Source organism: Quercus suber, unplaced genomic scaffold, assembly GCF_002906115.3.
Source record: "Quercus suber isolate HL8 unplaced genomic scaffold, Cork oak 2.0 scaffold_317, whole genome shotgun sequence".
In the NCBI taxonomy this organism is placed as follows: Eukaryota; Viridiplantae; Streptophyta; class Magnoliopsida; order Fagales; family Fagaceae; genus Quercus; species Quercus suber.
In genome coordinates, this window is record NW_027069772.1 from 38,963 (window position 1) to 64,073 (window position 25,111).

Sequence of the window (25,111 nt, forward strand, 5' to 3'; positions counted from 1 at the left end):
ATTTTCTGGAGTCGCCACTGCAATTAATTCTAACTTTTTCAACTTTTGATGTGAAATTATTATCACATAAAAATGATTATACACTAGGATATAGATATTACAAATTTTATTATATAGGTCTTACAAACTGACGTGATACCAATCATATTAAATTAATTCAAATACTCTTTTATTATATTGTTTGAGTGACGACAATTGTATTCTTGTCATATTAGTTTATAAGTTTTTTGTGGTGAAATTTGTACTAACTTTGTGATTTGGTTGGATTTTATTTTATTTTTTTTGAAAGAGCTAAAATTACAACAATTTTACTATAAAAAAATCTTTATGAAATGATGTGGTAATGGATGTGATTTGTGACACTTCAACAAGATAATAAATGAATATTTGAATTACTTATTATAACCGGAAACACCTCAATTTGTAAGGTTTATCTTTATCTAAAAAAATATATAATGTTGGATATATTTTGTGATTGACCAAAAGGAATAATATATAGATCTAAATACAAGCAATAACACAAATAGATGTGATAGAAAAAAGTAATAAATAAATATTGTATATACTATATAAGAAGAAATCTGCAAATAATTAAAAACTCACAGACCAAATGCGTGAAGGATAAATGATTCAGATTAAGTCTTGTGTTTGACATAATCTCCTTAAAGCAGATTTTGTCCCTCACACAATCTGTGGTGCTTTGAAACTTACGAATGTCTGCCTCCCAAGATAAAATGATCTACAGCACGGAGAAGAAGCACACAAGGTCCGTGCTCTGCGAACTACTCTATTTCTCTTTCTCCCTCTTTGACTCAAATGAATGCACAAAAATTTTCTCTCTAGAAGAGTTTTTCTATTAAAAAAAAAAAATTGTTTCTCATGAATGAGGGACTATGAACTATTCGTTATTGAACAGACACTTACTGTTTCAAAAAATAACTGCCATATACAGACTTACTGATTTAAGATATAAAATAAAAAAAAATATTATTATTAATTGGATAAATGAGCCCAGTCCACATATGCCTAAAACCCAACTCAATATCCAACCCAAAACTCATATTTTCTATCATTTCCTATGTGGAACTCAAGGATTCTCACCACTCCAAATCATTTCAAGTGGTCACATTAGGAATTAATTTCTTATTCACTCCATACCATTTTTCCAACAATCCCCCACATGAATAGAAATTAATAAAACACAATGCAAATGATGATGTAGACACATAGAGAGTAGAAGAAAAGTTACTATCGGGAGATTTAGTTTTTGGCTTTGAACCTTCCTTTGTGAAAGAATATCAAATATACTAGCTAATCAGTGAACACAATGTTTTTGAACTGTTAGCCGTTTATGTATACCAAAACAATAGAATTCACACAACTCCTTTTCGAACATATTTCGTTCTTATAGTTGTGTTCATTGTGGCCCTGAATATATCCTGGTAAATTCATGAAGTACTTTAGAGAATTCAACCTTGAAAGTCTCATGGAAGCAGCCCACTTCACACTCATATAAGTGACTCTTATTAATAGTATCCACTATACCCCACTTGGTTTTCCAAGACATAAAAATCATTAAAAGCAAAGTTTACCATAAACATCACTTACAGGCATCACTATTTCATCATATGAACAGGTAGGAGATGTTATCTCCATAGTGATAAAACTAGTTTCCGCGATTCAGTTGTCCCTTTGAACCTAGATCTTGGGATCTCTAGTCAGCTAGGTTGGGTTGCCATCGCGAAGACTTTTATGTCATAGACTTTAACCCCATTCCCCTCGATGAGTAGTTTATTTGCTCTCCACTCAAAAAATTAATTACGGATCCATTTTATAATTTGGAATCACTTCCATTTGAGAGCAACTGCCTCATGGTATTATGTCTCCAACAAATATGTTGAGACCTACCATAACTCTATGTCCTACTAATATATACAAATAGGAAGCACAAATATCCAACAATGCATGTTTGTTTAGATTTATTGACTTTCCAAAAAATACATATGCTCTTTGCAAGAGGTGTTCTCACTAGACTGTCGTCATATTTCTCATGTGATTGAGACAAGACAAGTACATTAGATATATTAGAAATTTTCATTTCTTGTATCACATCTACAACACGTACACGAGCATATCCCACAACGACATAGCCTCTTGTGATATATTTCACATCACACATTAGTCGCATTAAATCTAAACTCATTTGACATTATCTCATTGTCAAATTTCTCATGCTATTGGATTGAAACTTGCTTCAATCTATACAAAGATTTAACAAGTTTAAGCACTTTGTTTCCTTGTACAAGAACCATAAACCCCTTTGGTTTATTATGTATCAAGAAAACTCACATTTTCCTTTTATTTGTAGCCTTCTAAAACAATTCTCGCATTGTAATAGTCAATAATTCCATCAACTCTCAAATTCTTAGGTGCTAGATCTACCAATTACTATGCATAGATTTCCAAGATGAATTTATTGCACTATTGACAATTTCTTTTTTCAATAAGGCATCTCTCAAGATATCGCTTCTTTGAGAATTTAAGTTCATCTTCTAATATTTAAATTGGAAAATTTAGACCAAACGAATATGACGTTTGTCCTTTTACTATGCTTAGGCTCAACCTCTCTTCCCTTGATCATGAGAGATACTAAACGTAGATTCAAACTTTCTTTTAAGAAAGTTTGACACTTGAAATATATTCTCAATAATTTTCATGCATATAAGAATAATAGATTCATAAATTAGAAAGCACTATGCACTACTGTTATGATTATAACCAATGAAAGCATAATCAATGGTTCTTTATCATTTAGGAATAGGAAACACCACCTTCATCAAACACCCCCACATTTAAAGAATTTATAGAAAGACGATCACTCTTTCCATAATTCACAAGGTGTCTTAGTGGTTTCTTTTAAGGCATCTCAATGAACAAATAATTGATGGAAATAATAACTTCCCCCCACAAGTTTTACGATAATCAAGAACTTATTACATTCATTGGGTTATTTCTCAACTTCATTCTTATAATGAATGAATATCTCTAATGCCCCATCCTTGCTTACTTAATAAGCACTCATAACAGACTCTTATGCATTCCAAATTTTAGACAACTCAAGTATGTCAAGTAAGGCATGTAACATATATTTCATTCAAAGAAATATTACAAAACATATATTGGGATTAAACACATTGTAAGGGGCCTTTTTTGTGCTGTGCGTTGGGCTGGGCTACCTCCTACCGTAGTGGGCCCGAGTATTCTAAGTAAGAGAGTTGAAACCGGTCTAACTGCAACTCAATTTGGGCTAGCTTATGCACAAACTATGCATCGTCTGCCAGGAGTGTACTTATGGTAGATAGAGCTATTTCAAATGAGTTATGGCAAGCAGATATAATAACAACAAAACAGAGTCCACTAACTTTTTAATAGAAAATGATTAAATAATTCCTACTTATGAAACATAATCACAGTGATAACAATGACTCTTACAAAGAAGATAAAGGAGTAAGTGATAATATGAGTTAATCAAGAATAAATATGAATCAAGTCAAGTTTGGTCTGTAGAAGCAAAAGACCAAAGAGGAAGAACATTTCCTCTCAATGCAACTAATCTCCCAAGAAAGATCCTGTCGTGGGGATTAATGGCTTTGAGGGAACCGGACCTGAATGATTAGTGCCCAAAGGAATCCTTTTTACTTTTTCAGAAGAGTGTAGGATTTTGAGAGGGAGAGAGGGAAATCAGCCTATTGGTGCATGCCCACCGTACTAACTCTCTTCGTTTTTTGTTTTCTCTCTTATCTTTCTCTTTCCTTTGTTTTTTTTTTTTTTACTTTCTTTCTTTTTCTATTTCGTGATCCTCTTCTGTTTTTTTATCCTTCTTTCTGGGCACGGCAAGGGTCTTCTTATAGTGTCTGCCATGACTAGATTTTACTACTTTGCCCCTAAACCACCTTTGTCTGGTCTGGGTGTACTTGCCGACCACCAAGGGTTCGTCTGTGTGCCACTCCCCCTTGCCAGACAGGTTGTTTTACTCATTAGTCTGCCATGGCACCCTTTCCTGCCACGATGTAGATGCTTTCTCTCTCTATCCCTCGTGGCATACACCTAACGGTTCCTCCCTCAACCCTGCTTCTTTTGGGTGGTCTGTCATCCCAGCAAGATGTACCCCCCAAAAGAGCTTGGGTAGGAGCCGCAAAATGGGTCTTTTCTCCTCTCCCCGCCACCAAACCATACCCCCTTACCTCTGACCCATGACTCCACCACATCCTATATTGGTTGGGTATAAGCTGGTGGTGTCTGGGCTTTGCTCGTACTTTCCTTTCATGTATACCCAAAATCTGCCTGCTGCTCATGCGTTTGCCGCAGTCTGGATGATTGTTTACACAGTTTGCCGCCCTTCGTCGTCCTTTTATGTGGTCTGTTTTACAATTCCCTGCTCCCTTTAGGGGATGAGTTTCATTTGATACTGGGCTTTACATTTCTTCCAGTCTATTTCTTGATTGCCATCATGTCCTGCCATATTACTCTGTCATTCCTGCGTAATGACTTGATCCTGCCAGATCGTTTAAGGCCTACCGTGTATTCTTTCCCCAATGGCTTAGCATGATCATGGGTTTTCTTACTTATGGGCTCTTGTGTCTCTTTTGTTTTCCCTTGGGCATCCTCGGCCCATTTGTTTGCCTTGGGCTTCCTCGGCCATTTTCCTAACTTTATGTTCCCATGGGCTTTTACTAATTTCATTGGGCTTCCTCAACCCAATTACCTTATACTCATTTTTGGAGTTTGTGGGTCTGCCATCAATCCCCTACTCTCTTTGTTTGCATTGCTTTGAGCCTGCCGCGGCCCATTCTTACTTTTCCACATGGTACATTGCCCATGGGTTTGCTATTTTCTATTTCTCTCTTTTCGGACTCATTTGAGCCCATTTGCTTTTTCAAGGCCCATTTATTTATTTTATGGACTTTTGATCCATTATTCTTGCCGCTTAGACTTAATGGTTCTTGTTTTCTATCTTTTTGCCAGCTTCTTTTCGGTCTATGTTGCCGGACTTCTTTCCTTCTTTATGACTTCTCAAAAATGCCCCTCAACACACATTAATATCCAATCAAGTTCACACATGCCCAAAAAATATATGTACATGTATGTAATTAAATAAGATTATATGTGCTGAAATACAATAATCATGTGTCCTTCATATCAATACGTAAAATTGTATCTTAAACTTTATAAATAAATAACACCTCTAACCTAAGGGTGAATGACATAGTCTCTAACTAAGAGCGAAACCCCATAATTACAGCCCCATTAGTGTGCAATTCGTCTCACTCTTTTTCAAGTTTGATGCTATCAAAAATTGGACTTATATCCCCACTTTTGAAATTATCACAAATAGCTCTTATAATGCTATTTTAATTATCAATTAGAGGATCACTTGATGAATTAGAAAAGGCTAAGCCAAAAATTAAAAGATGGCAGCCACGCCCAAATTGAGTGCAATTAAATGGATTCAAAAAATTTGTCTCCAGTGAAATTTCCAATTTCCTTTATTCATCAATCCCATACACCATTGCACATAAAAGGCCAAGGACATGTCATTAGCATTAAAGACATGTTTAATTGCCATTTACATCTACTCTTGATATTAAATAAATATCATATTACCAGATATTAGTACTACTGCCAATATTAAAGTTCACATTACAATGCGAACTTTCATACATATGCATTGTATACGGTATAGCCAAATACACAACTAGTACATTAACAAATGATATCAATAGTCTCCATATGACCATATATATGTGTTACTCATAGATTACATGCCATGAACTAGTGCTATTACAATCTTGCACAGATATCAATGGTCAAACATTAACTTGGTTACAATCTTCCCAGGATTTAATGCTTCATCTTTTAGGCCATTGCAAACATAATAAATAATTCTTACACAGTAGAACGAATCATGCTTGTGTAATATTACAGTCAACCAAAAAGCAACTATAATAGTTAAATAATTATAGTTCAATCGGCTAAACTCCAAATATAACAGTTATATATATAAACATATATATAAGCCACCTTTGCAGAAAGTATTCGCATAGTATGTAACTGTACTTCTGCAATGTAATTATTTCGCTACACGTATCTGGCAATCATTGAATTTCACACAACAACAAATTTTAACTGAACACATTGTTTCACCGAAACCCAATCACAACACTACAGCAGTTATACACCGAAATCCAATTACAACACTACAACAGTAATAGGAATCTTACCGACGCAATAGCCGTAACCATCATCAACATTAGCACTTACGTCGGTTTACACAAACCGTAACAGGCAATACAACAAAACAAACCACCAAAAAACAAGTTAATGATGGTAGTGTAATTTGACACATTATTTACAAAACTTTTCACAGAATCACAAAATAGATTAAGAAAATAAAATCTGCTTTAAGATTGTTAAATATATTTCAATAATTTACTTTTGTGATTGACTAAAAGGAATAATATATAGATCTAAATACAAGAAATAACATAAATAGATGTAATAGACAAAAGTAATAAATAAATATTGTATATACTATATAAAAAGAAATCTGCAAATAATGAAAAACTCACAGACCAAATGCATGAAAAATGAATAATTCAAATCAAGTCTTATGTTTGACACGATCTCCTTAAAACAGATTTCACTTCTTACACAATTTGTGGTACTTTAAGACTTACGGACATTTGCCTCCAAGGATAAAATGATCTACAACACGTAGAAAAAGCACACAAGGTTCGTACTCTATGAACTACTCTATATCTCTTTCTCTCTCTTTGACTCAAATGAATGCACAAAAATTTTCTCTCTAGAAGAGTTTTTCTTAAAACAAAATTGTTTCTCATGAATGATGGACTATGAATTATACGTTACTAAACAGACACTCACTGTTTCAGAAAATTATTATTGTATACAGACTTACTGACTCAAGAAATAAAATAATAAAATATTATTATTAATTGGATAAGTAGGCCTAGTCCACACATGCCTAAAACTCAACTCAATATCCAACCCAAAACTCATATTTTCTATCATTTCCTATGTAGGACTCAAGGATTCTCACCACTCCAAATCATGTTCAAGTGATCACATTGGGAGTTAATTTCTTATTTACTCCATATTATTTTTCCAACATATAATTGTAAGATTTATAACTTTATATAGTAAAATTGGTAGTATTTTTAGTATTACTCTATTTTGTTTTGGCCTTCTTATTAGAAGTGACTGGAAAAAAAATGTATAACTCACATGATTATCTAAATAAATAAATAAAACCACTTATTGCCGCCCCAGGCTTGCCTTGCTTATTCAATAATAAAATGTTACTACTCAAGAGATTATGTTGTTTATTCTTGATAATTGTTACAAAGTGTTCGGATCTTGGTTTTGAGAGTTCAAATTTGGAATAAATAAGAAAAAACTATAATGAATTAGTGATGAAGGCCGGCAAGGCTAGGGCCCCATTTCTAGCAATATATTCCAAAATCCTAGTCTTCTTCAATCAGATTCTTAAAACCAATCAGAAACTTCCAAACACCAAACGATTCAATCCCAATCTTCAATCAGATTCTTAAAACCAATCAGAAACTTCCAAACACCAAACGATTCAATCCCAAACTCATCCATGTGCTACGAGGGACAACATCGTTTCTACAGTAATTAATACCAGAGGCATGAATGGTGGAGTGCCAAACTGACTTTGCTTTCTCCCTTTGTGTCCTCTTTTTTTCTGCTTATTGCTCACTTTCTGCAATACTTCTTGCTTCTGTACTTTTCTGGAACTCAATGCCACTGCTTGGCTTCACCATATTTCCTATAAACCTATATTTGTATACTACTTATTATCAATACATTTTTTACAGAATTCAGTAAAAAAAAAAACCTTATAAATTAAGATAATGTGAAATATTTTCTAATCTTAAATTGCCGTAATCTGTATGGCACACACAGACAGGCTTCTAGCTCTTGAATTTACTTTTTTAAGTGCCTAGCTAATTGGGTTGCCAAACCGGTCTAGCCAAAAATTCCGTAGGTGATGCGATGGAGGTTCAAATCTTCAAATTAAATGCAACAACCAGTCAACGTTTACTTCAAAATGATGCAGCAGTATCTTCTATTTAGTCGACACTTTTTATTGGTACTTTAGTCGATTAGTATAGATATCCACGCATTCATTATTATCCATTACTCTTATTTTTTCATTATTATTTGCTAGTTGATTACTCTCTCCCCGTCAAGAGTCTTATAATTTAATTGGTTGACATTTTTTGGTGTTTGACATATAGGATTTATATCCTATCCTCCAATTATCAAATTAAAAAAAAAAAAACTCTCTTTATCCCAAAATTATTGGTCATCTACTTCATTTTTGGATATTCTAAAATATTAAATATAGTTATTTAAAAAAAATTGAAAAAAAAATTCTAATTTAGGATTTACTTTATTTTAAAAAAACAATACCATTATTCATCTAGAATTTTAATAAAAGTAGACCAAGAACTATATAACTGAACTAATTCACACTTCTTGGTTATTTCAATAAAAATATTGAAGATTCAAATCTCCCTTCTCACATTGTAACTATCGAATTATTAAAAATAATGATGATAACTTTAGAAATTTGTACACTTTTTAACTAAAAAATAGTTTATCAAATGCTGTTTTATTTTTTAAAGTTGTATTTTCAAAACACGTCTAACAAAATGGGCAACAGGTAATAATTACTACTGTTAAGACATTATACTCAAATAACACTCTCATTTGTGGTAAGGAAAAAAGGAAAAAGAGACCATAAATATATTTAATATTTATCAAAGAATGTTTTTATGCAATTTTTTTTTTTAAAAGGTCAAGTTTATACATAAATAATATGAAATTGTAGATGCAAATGAATGAATTTTTTAGAGTAGTATATTTTAATTTAAAAAAATTTATTCATTTACAACTCATAAATCATAAGAATAATCAAATATTTATTATTGATTTGTTTTATTTTATATGGGATGATATTTATGTCATTTTAGAACACCCATGACACACACTAAAGTCAGAGTCACAACAGCAAGTCAGACAACAATACGTGGGGGAGCAGGACATGACATTTCTTACTTTACAAAAACCGCCAGATGTGAGTTTAGTGAATTTGTGAGAGTTCTCCTTTTGGTTTCCTTGAATAGCTGGTGAAGGAAGGAAGGAATCAGCATCATCAATATCTTCACAAAAACAGAAAAATGTAAGAATCTTCTCACACAAGAAAGAAGAAGAAGAGCAATCTAGGAGAGCTCAGAGAGAGAGAAAAAGAAAAAAAAATGGGTCGAAACGGAGAAGGAGAGAGTGTAGCAAGAACATCTTCATCTTCGAGCGCCATCAACAGACACAGCCACGCCAACACCAAAAACACGGTGCTTAGAACGAGACCGGACCCGTTTTTGATAGTCTGCAGGTGCTTTAGCGTCATAACTGCTCTCACTGCCGTTCTCTGCATTGCCGTCAACGTCTTCTCCGCCATTCGATCCTTCAAGGACGGATCTGATGTACTCTCTCTCTCTCTCTCTCTCTCTCTCACTCTTTTTCACTCGCTTTTGTTTTGTATATGTTTGTGTGTATGTGAGAGATTTTTATTTTATTTTATTTTATTTTGAATTTGTAGATATTCGATGGGATATTTCGGTGTTACGCGGTTGTCATTGCTTGCTTTGTGGTTCTTGCTGAGACCGAATGGAAATTCGTTATGAAGTCCTGCAAGGTCATTCTTTCTTCAATTTTGATTTTCAATTTTCAATTTCCATTTTATATGTTTAAGAATGATTGATAGAGGTAAGGAAGACTACATTTTATATGTTTAAGGAATGTTAAGATTTACATTTTTTTTTTTTGAAAGGACTGTCATGAGTGGCATGACACATGACCTTAACAAAGTAAGAGACCATGTGGGTTTTATTCATCATCATTAGTACATTTTCTTCATGTCTTGTCTGGTGTGGTGTGGTGTGGTTACTCTTCGCAAATGTCATAGGAATTGAGTACTTGGTCATGGAAGGAACCATTTGAATTTTGATGTAGCTTGACCAAGCTTTGGCCAACTAGGAAAAGGCAAACCGATGCCATTATATTTGGTAGAACAAAGGGAAAAGTACTTCTCTTTAATCAAGAAAGAAGTACAAGAGAGGAGACTTCTAATTCCTTTGCATTACCAAGATACGGGACTAGTGGTGAAACTGAAAAGGTTTAGCATGTAGCACCAAAAAGCTCTGAAGGGACAGCTATGATAAGAACATAAACATATGAAAACTAGAGCTTCTAGATTATAGGCATTAACTGTACTGTTGTACTATCATGGAGAAGGGACAATACAGTGTAAGGAACTCCATGTCAAAACTTAAAAGTGCCATAGATCTTACTCTTTGAACCATTTCTTAAGTTAGTTTTGTTCCTTCTGCTTATTTAATTTGTTGTATTTTCTTTTTCTTTTCTTTTTTGGGCTATGATTGTTCCACCACTAATGCATTGGATCCCATCAAAACTTTGCAATTAGGCATGCTTGGATACGAGTAGTATAAGTACCGGTGACCTTTGGGAAGTCCTTGTGTTGCAACCCATTTTATTTTGGCTCTTCCTTTGTATACTTCCCATGTACTAGGGTTGCCCTCCCTTTTGTGTTTTTAATAAAAGTAGTTTACTTGAAAAGAAAACTGAATTGTGACTTGGAATGGAACAACTTTATGTGGTAAAGTTTCTACTGTTCTCTACATTGAGGATATTTAGATAGATCGGTAAGAGGAGGATAATTCTTCTGTTTAAAAGAAATTTATTTTTGAGGGAAGCCCATGGAGTGATTAATTTTATGTTCAAGAGGACTCCAATACTTCCCCCATAAATCGCTGTTGGAATCAATAAGTCAAAGTGCACTTGGGCTTGTGTACTTCATATCATTTTGATCACAGAGAATGAATTCTTCTAGTTGAATTCAGTCATTGTCAAGGAGAATACAAATTGCAAATTTTCTATAGAGACCATAAATTGTTGATTGAAATAAGAATACAAGTCATAGGACTCCTACATGTTTATATGATTCCTCAATTGGGAGCTGTCCCTTATAATCATAATTCTTTGGGGCATCTCCCTCAAAGATGGAGGAGGGTGCTTTGTTCAAATGCTAATTTAATTCTTGTAGCGATAAATTGAAAAAGAAAAGTATAAAATAAGTGTCACTCAGAAACTAGCCTTTAACTTCTATTTTAGTTGCTTATGTCAACATGAGCCTTGTAACGATCCAAGGTAAAACGCTAGCCACATTTGTGCTATACCTCAAAATGACTAGTCTAGTCACAACTATAATTCCTTTTAATTGTTAATAGAACCTAAATCAACCCAGTATATGTTTGATGTGGAACTCATCAATCATCACACACCCACACAACACACACTCAATCAATATCCAATCAATTTGGGTCATCACACACCTACTAATAGATGTAGTCATAGTAAATTCTCACCCTCTCTCTCTCTCTCTCTCTCTGTTTTGATACTAGCATTCTTTTGTTGTTTACTCAACATGCTAAAGTAAATATTAATTATTATCTATAGACTCCTTTTAAATCCAAATGTCCCACCATATGCTTGATATCATTTAGATCATCAATCCCATTATCTCATTCAATTTTTCTTTCTTGCAGGTGTTAGAGTATTGGGCTGCTAGGGGTATGCTGCAGATCTTGTATGTATACGATTTAGTAATAAATTTCTTGTTTTCTGTGCATCTCCTTTCCCTGACAATGTCTTGATTTGGAATTAAATTCTCAAACCTTAAGCAAACAACAGCAACAACAACAACAAAGCCTTAGTCATAAACTTTGGGATCAGGTATGGATCCGTAACAAATTAACCGGGGTTGGCCACATGTATTCATTTCCACTGTTCTATCCTATTCAAAACCATACTCGTTGTCACCTTTTTAATCTATACAACCTTTTTTTAAACTATTTCTACCAATATTAATTTAGGCCTTCCTCTACCTCAACTTGAATCATAGCACCCTTTTTCTTTGGTCATTAGTCACTCTGCTTTGCAGATGACCAAATCATCTGAACTGACTCTTCCTCATTTTTTCATCTATAGGAGCTACCCTATCTTCAAATGCTAAAACTTTATCTTTGATAGTTTGGTTTGATTGAGCCAATGACAAACAGATCAGCTTAGGTTGGTTGGTTAGTTTGGAATGCAACCAAACTCATTCATCATAACTGGCACATTACAATAGAACATAAGCAGGATATGTAATTAGAACAGAGGATAGCCCATTAACTATTCGTTATTATTGGGTTCTCTATAAGGTACTTTTAGATTCATTTTATACACAATCTGACAAACAAATTCTATGCGTTATTTTTAATGCATGAAACATTATCTTCAGTGTTGCAGTGATGACAAGAGCTTTCCCTGATTATACTGGGGTGCAGAAGGATCTTGTTCTTCTTGAATCCATATCAAGTTATATGCTTCTGGCTTGTGGTGTAGTTTATTTAGTTTCGGTAAGACAATGGCAAGTACAGATTTTTAATTCAGGAGATTTGTGCGTGTATTTTTTTTCCTACTTCTGCTTAGGGATGGCAATGGGACGGGCCGGGGCTGAAGGATGGGGTCTTTGTCCCCGCTCCGCATGGTTTTGTCTTGCCCCATCCCCGCTCTGCTCCGCCCCGCATGACAGGGAATACTTTCTCACCCCATCCCCGCCCCTTGGGGCCCCGTGAAGCCCCGCCCCATCTAGTAAAACTCTACTTTTTGTTAATTTTCCCTACAACTAGTACAATTTTTTTAATGAAACCTATTTCAAATCAAATCAATTTTTAGAAAAAATTGAATAATATATCCAAGTGTTTAACAAGACAATCATAAAAATAAAAAATAAATAAATTAAATTCTCATAGTATAATACATAACAAAATAAAGGCAAAGAATCACATTGGGTAGAATAAAATATGCTAATATTAATATGTTTGTTTAAATAGTAGAGTTTTAGGGTATGAAAAATTTACAATTATAACCCTTAGTAATGCGGGGCGGGAAGGGGCGAGGTGGGTCTAAAAAGTCTAAATCCATCTCTGCCCCGCCCCATGGTGCGGGGCTAAAATCTTGCCCCATCCCCGCCCCACCGCCTTTGCAGGGCGGGGAAAACCCGCATGACGCCTATATGTAATAGTATAGAAATGTGACTTGTTCAAATTTGTAAAACAGATTGTTTGCATGTCTTAATGAAACCCATTTTCGTAGTCAAGTGAAATAGGATTCTTAATTGAACCTTGTGGCTCCAATTATTCAAGCCTTTCTCGGTTGAGGATAAAGAAGTAGTCAACTAATGAATATGTGATCCATTTATTTCTTATGTCTTGTGAGTTTGTTGAGCAATGAGGCCATGACAATTTATATGCCCTACCCTGTTGTATTTTATGATCTAGGATTTTAGCTGAGTTTTGATATTTAAGACATCTTTGGGCTGAATGAACTGAAAAGACCTAATAGTTTAGCTTCTTCTTCTTCTTCTTCTCTCTCTCTCTCTCTCTCTCTCTCTCTTATATTGTAATTTTTAAGGTAATGATTTTCTCTAATTGATTCCTGTTCCAATTCCAAGGGACTTCTATGCATTGGCCACCTCAAACGTGTTCGACAACAGGAAGCAATTACAAGGGATCAAGCAGTCAAGGATCTGGAGGTAACTGTATTAATGCAGTTCCATAAGTGGCAGATATCAAACAGAATTGGCATTTCATGCTGAGGATTGTTTTTGTTTATGATTCCTACTATGCTGTGCTTGAATCTTTTATTGTGACATCAATTTATTGAAGTTTACTCATCATAGATTTATATTTGAAAAAAAAAAAGGGAATAAGCATCATATCTTTCTAATTCAGGCTTGCAAGTTGAAAATTTTAAACCAGATATTGATGACCCTACCTTATGTCTTGGATTTCAAATGGAAGGAAAAGCTAACAACAATGAACTGGGTAATTTAATTTGGATTTCCAAAACTCATTTCCTATCATAAAGAGTTGCATGAAGTTGTGAACTCATATACGGTTTTACCTCATCTCATCAAGATGATTTTTTGGTGCTTACAAAGGCTGTTGCCTAGTATTGGTCCTAACTGAGGGCTGTGTATTAGGTAATCCTATTATTCTGCTTTAAGGTGATAATATTTAGAAGGTTAGGATTTCACACCCTCGTTGGTCATAGCAGGATTCATTTGATGGCCATATTTTCTAATAAAACACACATAAATTTGCATAAGTTTGATTTAAACCACTCAGCAGAATGAGTAAATGACTGTTGATTGTCTCATTAAATTCATGTAGTTTTGGAATGCTGTCAATTCCTTCCTTCAATTGTGTGTATGTTGATGTATTGCAGAAATTTCCTGTGATAATTTGCTTTTGCTGACAATGACAGGATTTGGAGCGACGTAGAGAGGAACTTGAACAATTACTTCTTGTGGAAAGGGTGGAAAGGGTCTGAGACAACTTTTGCACGAGTAGACAAAGAATCACCCTGTTATTCCGGTTACCAGAGGCACGAATAGCAAGTCTGGCGATCTCTCCTATGAGTTTGTATTGTTGTACACTCTCGTTGTTTCATTATTTTCATGTGATACTCAGTTGCCTTCTTGGAATCAAATACTTGACAGGAGTCTAATTTTTTCTGTATAATTGTATAGTTAATGAGGCATGTTTTGCTCTTTCTTGGCTGTTTGTATAAAGTAATGGCTATCGTCTTAGACAGGAGTAACCCCAACTCTAACCTTGATATCCTTGGAATTCTTTTTTCAAGAGCATTGCATACTTATGGAAGTCAGTGTCTGATGCTCCCTTTTCATTTGTAATTGATACATCGGCTTCAGTTGTATCATGTATGTGGTATTGTTGAATATTACGAATTCTGATCTGAAATGATTGAGAAGTTAAACTAGAAGATTGGAAAAACACAATTGCAATCTATCAAATTCAACTATTCATAGATTGTCATTATATGTTGGTATCATTGGCATCAAGCAGAACAGAAATTATGTTTCGGAGTTCATTTAGGAATGTAATGAAATGAAATGGATAAATTGAAAATGAATGAAGTTTTTTATTTATTTATTTATTTATTTATTTATAATGTGTTTGGGAGTTTATAGAAGGAGGAAATAAAATAAAAATACTTTTGATATTGTGCCCATTATATTTTATTTGTATTGTAAAGAAAATAAAAATGTAATTTTTCTCAATTAATAAGGAAAAAGATGTTTCACCACTTTTGGGAGGAATGCATATTGAGGCATAAAATGATACAGAATGGCCATTTCTTCTTCAATATTTCATTCATTGTTACAAAACTCTCAAATAGGATAATATATGAAATATTCCTTAAAAATCCAGCTCAATTGATTTCAGTTCTTTTGCTCCCTTGCTACACAAGTTGTAGTGCCTAGTTTAAACATTATCTAATATGTTATGCGCGACAAAATGGATGTCCTTGATAAAATGATAAGGCAGGTTGACTATGCTACTAGAATAAGATAAAGGTCAATATATATATATATATATATATTATGGTGTGAGTGTTAATAGAGCAAGTAGTTATTCATTGCGAAAGAGCCGTAGCTAAATCGGCACCTCCTCTCCTTTTAAGTTTTTGGAGAATGGTGAGGTTGTGAGTTCAAAATTCATCAAGTACATGTAACTTGCTTGAATTGCCAATGAGTCCTTAAAGTTTTGGTGAAGAGAGGTTGTGGGTACAAAACTCATCAAAGAAGCATGAGGTTATGAGTTCAAAACTCATCAAGTACTTGTAACTTGCATGAATTGCCAATGAGTCCTTAAGATTTGGTGAAGAGAGGTTGTGCATACAATACTCATTACTCATCAGGTACGTGTATCTATTACACCATCCATCTATGCACTCTGAAAGTTATTTTAATAGCACCCCACCACCCAAAGTGGACCTCTCATAGACTCACACTCTCCCCTAGTTCAATCGTAATGGACTCAACTTATCTTGCATTATTCCCCAAATTAAATAATTCCTCCATTTTTTTTTCTTTTTTGGTTTCTATTTTCCAAAATTATTTATATATGTCAAGTGTTTGTAAGCAGAACCTAACCTAACCGTTGTGCAATTTAACCAATCCTTCACTCCAAGATCTCAATTGGTGTTAAGTGTTAACATTTCATAATTCATATGCGAAATCTTTGCTGCCTAATTCATAATAGATCAAGAAATCATTTGAAAATATACTTGTACTTTGCCATCCCTCCTTGCCAAAGTAAACTAATCCTATCCATAGCTAAGAAAAGAATGCCAAATTTGTTTTCCTAAAAAAGAACAAAGTGAGTAATTTTCTGTTTATGAAAATAACTAAAAATGGTACTCCCAACAAGTCCTTCCAATCCAAGCATGAAAACGAATCCAAAAATTTACTCTCACATCTGATTTCAATACCACAATAAGAAACTTATTTAGCTTCCCGCCCACCAAACAGGCCTCTCTGCCCCTCTCTCTCTCTCTCTCTCTCTCTCTCTCTCTCTCTCTCTCTCTCTCTCTCTCTAAAAAGCTTTACTTTCATTCTCTCTGAAATTCAGAGTCTCTGATCTCTATCTTCAACTGCTTGTTTTTCACTTGGCTTACTTACTCCCACTCACACTCACACTCACAGTCACAGGTATCTCATATACTTCATATTCTATAAAATAATGTACATCATATGCTTCCTATTCTTCAAAATAAATGTTGAGTTGTGGAAGTGGTGTTTTCCACATGTATTTGCTCAAATTTTTTATTAACAGTTTGTTTTTTAAACATTTTTTTTAATACACGGCAATATATAAATTTTTTTTGTTCTTATTTCTTTCTCCTATAATTCTTAAGTTCATTAGAAATCCCAACTTGATTACACTAGTAGTTAATCTAATATAGTTTTTTTTAGGGTCTGTTTGAATACCACTTATTTTGCTAAAACTAAAAACTTATTACTAAAAGTACTGTAGATAAAGGTAAAAGTTAGTTGAAAAAGAATAATAGGATCCATAAATAGTACCAAAAAGTGCAGTGATGCCCATGAATAGTAGCAAAAATAAGTTGAATAATGAAATAATTTATAATTTTCATTGCTTCCTAAACACACGCTTATTTTTAACATTTTTATATATCCTCTATCTTCCAACTTTTCACTAATGTTTAGAAATTTAGATTCTTTTTAATTATTGATTGCAGCTTTCCCTTAACTCTACTTTCAAGTGTTTTTTGAATTGTTTTTAATATTGAATTCAAGGCTTTTCATATAAAAAATGCCATTATGAGATAGTCAATATGTTTGATGAAAGTTTTGAAAATTTAAAATAATCATTCAGTAAGTTATTGTTTCTCAATAAAATTATATGTTCTATAGGTTTATGACCAAAATAGTCCATCATATGAGCCTCTAACTACTTTAATAATTAACTTTGGAATTCATAAAACCCAAATCCACATGCGATATTTCTTTTTCCCAATTTTATTAGTAAAAATAGGAAGAAGTCTAAAGAAAAACAAATATTTTGTCTAAAATCTTTGAATTTCAAATCAAATCCATTTTTTGCATCAAACACAACCTTAATATGTGTGTTATATAGAATAATTGTTTTAGGAAATTAAAATAAAGACCTAATTTAAAGATTTTTTAATTTCAATTATGTTCTTTTACTCAAATTTCTCACCAAATAAATGCAGATTTTGCATGATTTCACTAAATGATTTGAAGCCACAAGTTCTAGATTTTTGGTTCCTTTTGATTATCCTTGAATCCAATATAGACGCACTAATATTTGATATAAATTTTGTATGGACATAATTTTCCTCCAAATTACTTTGGAGGAAAGCCTTTTCAACCCATTACGTGGTGACTCAAATGAGTATTTACATGTCAATTTAGTCACATCCACATGTTGTTTTAGTCACATGACATGTTTAAAAGTCACATGACTTGTTTCGAACACACATTAGCAAAATACGATGGCCATTTGAACCATGATGTAATGGGTTGGAGGAGATTTCTTCAATTTGGTTAGGAGGAAAACTTATGGTCCGTTTGGATTGAGGGAGAGGGAGGGAAGTAGAGTAGAGTAGAGTAGATTTAATACAAAATTAGTTTATTTTTAGTCAACTCTACTCTACTTCCCCTCATTCCCCCCCATCCAAATAGGCCATTAGTTTTTCTTTTAGCTTGATAAAAATTTCCTTGAGCAAAGTCTTCAAGTCTGCATGTGTCTCAAACTTTCAAATTAAGATGATTTTTTTTTTTTGGTTCGTTTTGTTTTTGTGTAGTGGGTTTGAGACTATTATTGTTCTTGATCTTTGTTAGTTTCATTTTGAATATATGAATGTACTAATATTCCTTGCCTGAATTTCTTCCCATTGTTGTGGATGATTTCAGTGAGTCTGCTTAAGAGCTAATTTTAGAAGTATAAATATAACTGTGCAGCAATTCTTAAGACTTTACTTTTCATTTTGCAAACAGCATAGATTTGCATATGTGCATATTCAGAGGTTAGAAGGGAACTCCATTTTCCTTGCTTGAACTTCTTTCGAAAGTACTAACTATTTTTGGAAAATGGTGTTGAGTTTTAAGGTTTAAGAAATTTTGCCAGAAATTAGACTGTTTACTGTTTAGTTTCATTTCATGTTCATCTGTATTTAGTTTAGAAACTGTTAATTCTGGAGGAGGTTACTCAAGTCACAAGATTTACATCAAACACAAATGAATACCTGTATTAATGCAGGAAAATTTGGGCATTCATGCCAGGAAGGACAAACTGGGTGTGGTCACTAGAGGAAGTGAGAGATCATAGAGAGAAGAATGGTGGTGGAGTCCAGCTAAGGTGCATATGTGGAAGTGCCATGTAAAAGATGCTAGAGAGGGGTTGTGCCCAGGATCAACAGCCAAGAGAGAGCCTTTGCGAAAGATGAAACATCAAAAGATCTCACCCTTTTGTCATTAAGGTATGGATATTTATGAGCAAGTATACATGTGGAGGGATCAACCATTATTCCTAAGGTGGAAAACTATTATTCATTAGAGCATCATAATATGGGGTTTATTCTTATAATTGAAGTCAGAGTGTGAGATAAACATTGCTGAAATGTCAACTGCAAATGAGGGATGAACTGGCCCCATTTCCCAGCGTTAAGAGTATTTCCTTTTGGCTTAGACACCTATGTTACACATTTAGGAGTCCAATGACAAATGAATGACATATCTTGTAGTTACCTTTCTTTCATTAGGGAAAAAGTATAGAGCGTACCAAATTAGGAGTCTCTGTTGACATATATGGTCCCTTCTGGCATATCAGTGGCCTTCGATCACATTTACACTTAGGTCCTACTAATTTCTCTTGACTTGTGACCACCAAACCACAAGCCCCCTTGAGAACCTCAGGCATGGCATACTAATATATCATGACGCGACTCATTCATCCATGTGTTGCCCTTCTGGTAAGGGCCAGGGACTAAATAGTTTCACATGTCAATAGAAACCATCAACGAGGGAGTGACTCCAACATGAAAAGCTAATTTTATAAATTTCTGTTAGATTTTTAATCTTTACCATTAACTAATACTTTGCTCCAATTCTGAACCCCATTTATTTTTGTGTGATTGGACAGCAGGGGTTGTTGACATTTTACATTCAGCTGTTTGCTTCAACTGGATGACTAAATTCCATCTTTAATTGTGTAAGAAATTGTTTGAAATCTGTATTTAAAAGCAAGGGAAATGAAGGACATCTATAAAGGGTTAGATGAAGTCAAAGCAGAGATGAAGAAACTAAAGGCAGATTACCGATTTAAAACAGAACTTTCTGAGAGCTTAAAAAGAGCACACAATGAGCTGTTACACAAATATCAAGAAGCTAAGAAGCAGATTGAGAAGCAAGCTCAAAAATTAAATGCCAAGTCTGAGGAGATATATGAAGCGAGGAAAATTCATGAAGACTTCCCATCTGTTTCGCATCAAAAAGAATTTTCTCATAGGCATTCGAGTTCTGTGAATGAAAAACTCCGAGGTGATTGTGTGCAGAAATGGCAACAGTTGGAAGGAGAGATTAGAGTGTGGGTGTGGGCATTAAATGAAGTGATGGCTAGAAACAAAGAATTGGAGCTCAATGTTTGTGAAAGGCATAAGGAAATTGAGGGCCTTAAAAGACTCTTACTGGTTTCAGAGAGAAAGTGTTTTGAATCAGAACAAAAGGCTCAAAAAGCCATTGAACTAAGGCAGAGAGATGATATGATACTAACATTGGACAAGACAGACGGAGATGTTCAAAATCAGTTGAAATGGAAGAGTGAGCAGTTTAAACATCTTGAAGAAGCTTATAAAGGGTTTCGAGACCAGTTCCTGTTGGGCAAGGAAGAGTGGGAGAAGGGGAAATCAGCATTGCTAGAAGATATCTCATCATTGCAGACAAGCTTAGATTCTCGAACTAGAATCTTGGAAGGTCTTCAAACTCGTTTAGAGATGTGCAACCAAGTATCTGAATTCAAGTCAAGTTTTGATGATGTCTTCGCCCAGTGTGAAGAAGAGAAGTCAAGGATCCAGAACCTGACTGTTCAGAGGGATGAAGAGATTGCACGGGTAATAAATTCATTGGAAAGAAAAGGAACACTCGCAAAAGAAATTGAGTTTAGAATTGTTCACCTAGAGCAAGAGAATCAGGTCCTCGGAGAATCTCTCAAAGAACTATGGGAAGCTCAAATTAGGAATGCTGGAGCCACATCTTCACTAACAGCGCTGCTCAACAAGCTCATAGGCTTGGAGCAGGTACATAGCAACTTTTCCAATAATTTGAAAGCAAAAGAATCAGAATGGAGTTTTCTGATGGAAAACATGAGAACATACATAGATAGTTGTAAATTTGAACAGAAAGATAATGAGAAACGAATACAGGAGCTTCAGACGGACCTTGAAAATTGCCAATCTACGATTAAGGTTTTGAGCAAAGAGATTTTTATGCTTTGCATGACCTTAAAATCAGAAATTTCAGAGGCTTACTCCAAAATGCTTTATGCAAAAGCTGAAATGGAGCTGCATGACAAAGAGAAGGAAGATAAATTTTCCTTTCTAATAGAGAAGTTAATTTTGAATAAATCTTATCTTGATCTTGGGTCAGAAAACAAGGAATTGGCATCCTTGAGGGTCGATTCCTTGGAATGTATGCAGGTTTCCAAGAACAATGAGGTTCAAAGGTATAAGAAAATGCTTGAGGAATCATCTGAATGCCGACTTCAGTTGAAAGAGCAAGTTCTGCAAATGGAAAGTGCACTAGAAAATGAGAAAAGAGATGCCTTTGAGGCTTTAGAGAAGGCAAATCTTGAATTGGCAATTCATGAAGCCAGTCTGTTAGAAAATGAATTACAGAATTGGAAGTCTGATGCTGAAAGCCCGAAAGTCTGCCTTGATGAAAATCAGGAAACCTGTAAACAACTGGAGACTTCCCTCATTGCACAGGCCAAGCTTGAGCAAATGCTTAAGAATGAGAAAGAAAGCTTACTCTGCATTGCCAAAGAGCAAGAGAAAAGAATTGAAGGTCTTCAGCTACATATTTTTTCACTGGAAGCTAAAATTGCGGCCAAAACTGAGGAATTGGAAGCCTCCATAAAGGACAAAGACAGCATTCTCCTAGTTGCTGAAGAGAAGGAAATTTGCATAGAAAATCTTCAGAAAGATATTACTTTCCTGAAGCAAGAGTCCAAGAGAAGAGAAGCGGAAGCTGAAGTTCTTGGAAGGCAGGCTGCAGAGAAAGCCTTTGAGGAAAAGAAAGAGAGGCATTTGCAGATTATGAATGAGAAAGACCAGATCATAAAAGATCTCCAAATACTGGCTATTTCATTGCAACAAGATCTTGAAAGTGCAGTGATCTCCTGTTTTCCAGAACTCATAGAAAAGCATGTCCAAATTATTGTTCTCGGTGAAGCTATAAAGAATACTGAGTATCTAACAAAGCTTGAGATTGAAGAGAAGAACAAAATAATTGCCAATTTGGAAAAAGAAACTTGTAATTTACGACAGAAACTGGCACATGAGGAGGAATATTTGCTTTGTTCAAGACGAGAGGAGGAGCAGCTTCAAGCATTACTGGAAACCAACAAGTTGGAAATTGAAAAGTTAATGGCTGAGAAGAGAAGCATGGAGGGCTTAGTTAAAGAGCTCGAGTTTGAAAAGGGAATTCTGCTTCAAGACAGTATGAAGTTATCAATTGAAAGAGAGGATCTTTTGGTTCATATTCAGGAAATTTGTGACCGGATTGGTGAGTTTTCTTTTGAGGATGTGAAACTGATGAAAAATTTAGGAAGAATATTGGAGAATTCTGTGGAAGAGACAGTAGGAGAAACAGATTTGATGGAGGATGGAGAGCTCTGTGATTCTACCAGAGAGAATACAGACACTTGTTTCTTGGCAAAAAAAAGAAACCTGAAGCAGGTGGTGATGAAAGATTGCCACTAAAAGAGGTCAACCATTGGCAGCTATAATTAGGAGAAAATTTTATGTCCTGAAGAATATGCCACAAGGTTCATTAATCGGTAACTTAATTCTGCATGTCATCATGTGTTATGTAATTCATTGACTGAAAACTGAAAAGAAATGAAATTGTGGTGCTTAAGATGCCATGTTACATTTGAAGCTCAGAGGAAGCATTTCCTGAACTTCATCCACAACATTTGCATGGTCTTTGTTTCAGAATCGTACCGAAGCGTTACATTGAAGTTGTTTAACTAATAAAACATGAAATGTCGTGAAAAGTTTGAGTCATTTGTTATCTGGTGCAAAGAAGGTTCTTATACATGAAATTATGTAATGTAAATAACTAATATCATATTGGGAAGGGATAATTTTTCTGTGAATCATTTCTTCCTTTTTTATTTGTTTGGGGATGTGACCGTGAAAAGTGAGTCATTAGTATGATTGGTCTTTATTGTATTTGTATATATAATACGTTCCTATTGAATCCATGACTAGTGTATTTTTGAATTTATAACATATTTTAATTTATATTGAATATTATTCATAAATGTCAGTAGAACGACAACAATTCGAATTGTGTAATTTGAAGTCAGTTTCTGAATTTGGTTTTGGCGCTTATGTTTGTTGATTTTTCTTTGTATCTTGACATAGTGACATTCTTTTGTTAATTGATATGTGTCTGGATGTATGTTTGTTCAAATTTTTGTAACTTAACATGGTGACATTTTTTTTTTTTGTAAAAATTTGCAGGAGTTGATAGGTCTCTGGATGAACAAGAAGCAACACATTAGTAGAAACTAGAAGGGACTTTGGTCATTTCCATTAGCATTCCCCATAAGACAAACCAAATTCTGAAGAAAGAAAAAACAAATACGCGTTGGTAAAAATCCCAGTTTCGAATATCCATCAGCATCCATGTTCTTCAACTAAAAGAAAAAGTCCAAACTCCAAAGACATTCTAAGTGCTAGCAATTTTTAACACTAGAAATGAGTCGTAATAATAGCCAAAGACATTTCGACGTGTGGGTTCTTATTCATTAGAAATGAGCTGTCGTAATAGCCAAAGACATTTCTGACTTGTTGGTTCTTTATTCACTTTGCTTTATTCCGAAGGAACAATACACTCTGTTATGTGCTTATGTTTGCTTTATTCCGAAGGAACAATATTCTCTGTCATGTGCTTGTGTTTTGGAACAATATTAATTCCTTTCCTTCAATTGTGGGTTGATATATAGCAGAAATTTCCTGTAATAATTTACTTATGCTGATTGCTGACAATGACCAGGATTGGACTGGTGTAGAGAGGAACTCGAACAATTGCTTCTTGTGGAAAGGGTCTGATACAATTTGCATGAGCAGACCAAGAACCATTCTGTTATTCCGGTTTCTAGAGGCAAGGAAAGCTAGTCTGAATCTCTCCTATGGATTTGTGTTGTGTTGTTTCATTGTTTACATGTGTTACTCAGCTGCCTTCTTGGAATCAAACACTTGACAGGAGTCTTAATTATTTTCTGTATAGTTGTATAGTTAATGTTTGCTCTTTTCATGACCGTTTGGATCAAGTTATTCCTGTTGTCTTAAACAAGGGAAACTCCAACTCTAACATTTGATATCGTTGGAATTCTTTTATCAAGAGCATTGCTTCTCCCTGAAAGTCAGTTGTACAAATTCTGATAGGACATGAGTAAAAGTTAATCTAAAAGATTGGATTAACACAATATGCTACCTATTAAGGAGGCTTAATTTGCCAAGAGTCTTGTAGTTCAACTGGTTGACATCTCTTGATATTTCTAATGAACATATTTATGGTTTAAATCCCTCCACCCGAACTACTGAATTATAAAAAGAAAAAGAAAAAGAAAAGGCTTAATTCAACAATTCATAGATTGTCATTATATGTTGGGAGCATTGGCATTAAGCAAAACAAATTTTTTCTTGCATATTCAACCGACTTCTGATGTTTAAGCTAAAATTATGGCCTTTATCATTATCTTTTGGATTTATGCCTCTAGATTGATGGTTTTTTATGGAGTTGTCACTTATTTTATTAAACAAGGAAAAAAAAAAAAAAACCAAAATGAAATATTCCCTTTTGTCATTAAAAGAATTTGAATTTACATTAATAGAATATAAAAAAAAGAAAAAGAAAAAGAAATTACATTGCCCTGTCTTTCCTAGTTGCAATTTAACAAAATTACACAGCTTTAATTTTTATTTACACTAGTTGCAAACCCACGCAATGCATGGAAATATATAATTATTTTGTAATATGGTATAATATATAATTTATTCTCTAAAAAGTATTGAAAATAATTTATTCTCCTTAAAAATTGAACTATTTTTAAAAGTATTATTCATTTATGTTCTATTATTTTTGGTTTTTTTTTTTTTTAATAACTAAATCATGAAATCAATGAAGAATTAAGAACAAAAAACAATGTCTATACATATCTATATTGTATATAATAATGGAAGTTTTGAAAAAAACTTTCTTTCTCTTAGAGTTCCTTAAAAATTTCTCTAACCACTT

At 34.1% G+C, this 25,111-nt stretch overlaps 2 protein-coding genes across 2 annotated transcripts; both read left to right on the forward strand.

The window, feature by feature from the left end:
* Positions 1–9,140: 9,140 nt before the first annotated feature.
* On the forward strand, positions 9,141–15,074 carry LOC111990491 (uncharacterized). Its single transcript, XM_024022267.2, has 6 exons — positions 9,141–9,590; positions 9,707–9,802; positions 11,733–11,773; positions 12,470–12,587; positions 13,685–13,765; positions 14,500–15,074. The coding sequence occupies exons 1-6, from the start codon at positions 9,366–9,368 to the stop codon at positions 14,563–14,565; spliced, it is 627 nt and encodes a 208-aa protein (XP_023878035.1). The 5' UTR covers positions 9,141–9,365; the 3' UTR covers positions 14,566–15,074.
* A 4,660-nt stretch (positions 15,075–19,734) lies between these two features.
* Positions 19,735–22,858, forward strand: LOC111990458 (uncharacterized protein At4g38062). The gene has a single exon (XM_024022223.2). The coding sequence runs from the start codon at positions 19,837–19,839 to the stop codon at positions 22,561–22,563; it is 2,727 nt and encodes a 908-aa protein (XP_023877991.1). The 5' UTR covers positions 19,735–19,836; the 3' UTR covers positions 22,564–22,858.
* Positions 22,859–25,111: the final 2,253 nt, after the last annotated feature.

What these genes read in the sequence shown, in the direction of transcription:
- LOC111990491 (XM_024022267.2), top strand. Translation starts at nt 9,366, where the DNA reads ATGGGTCGAAACGGAGAAGGAGAGAGTGTAGCAAGAACATCTTCATCT. An exon ending in AGGGGTATGCTGCAGATCTT is followed by an intron (nt 11,774 to 12,469) that starts GTATGTATACGA and finishes CATTATCTTCAG; the next exon opens with TGTTGCAGTGATGACAAGAG. An exon ending in AAGCAGTCAAGGATCTGGAG is followed by an intron (nt 13,766 to 14,499) that starts GTAACTGTATTA and finishes TGACAATGACAG; the next exon opens with GATTTGGAGCGACGTAGAGA.
- LOC111990458 (XM_024022223.2), top strand. Translation starts at nt 19,837, where the DNA reads ATGAAGGACATCTATAAAGGGTTAGATGAAGTCAAAGCAGAGATGAAG.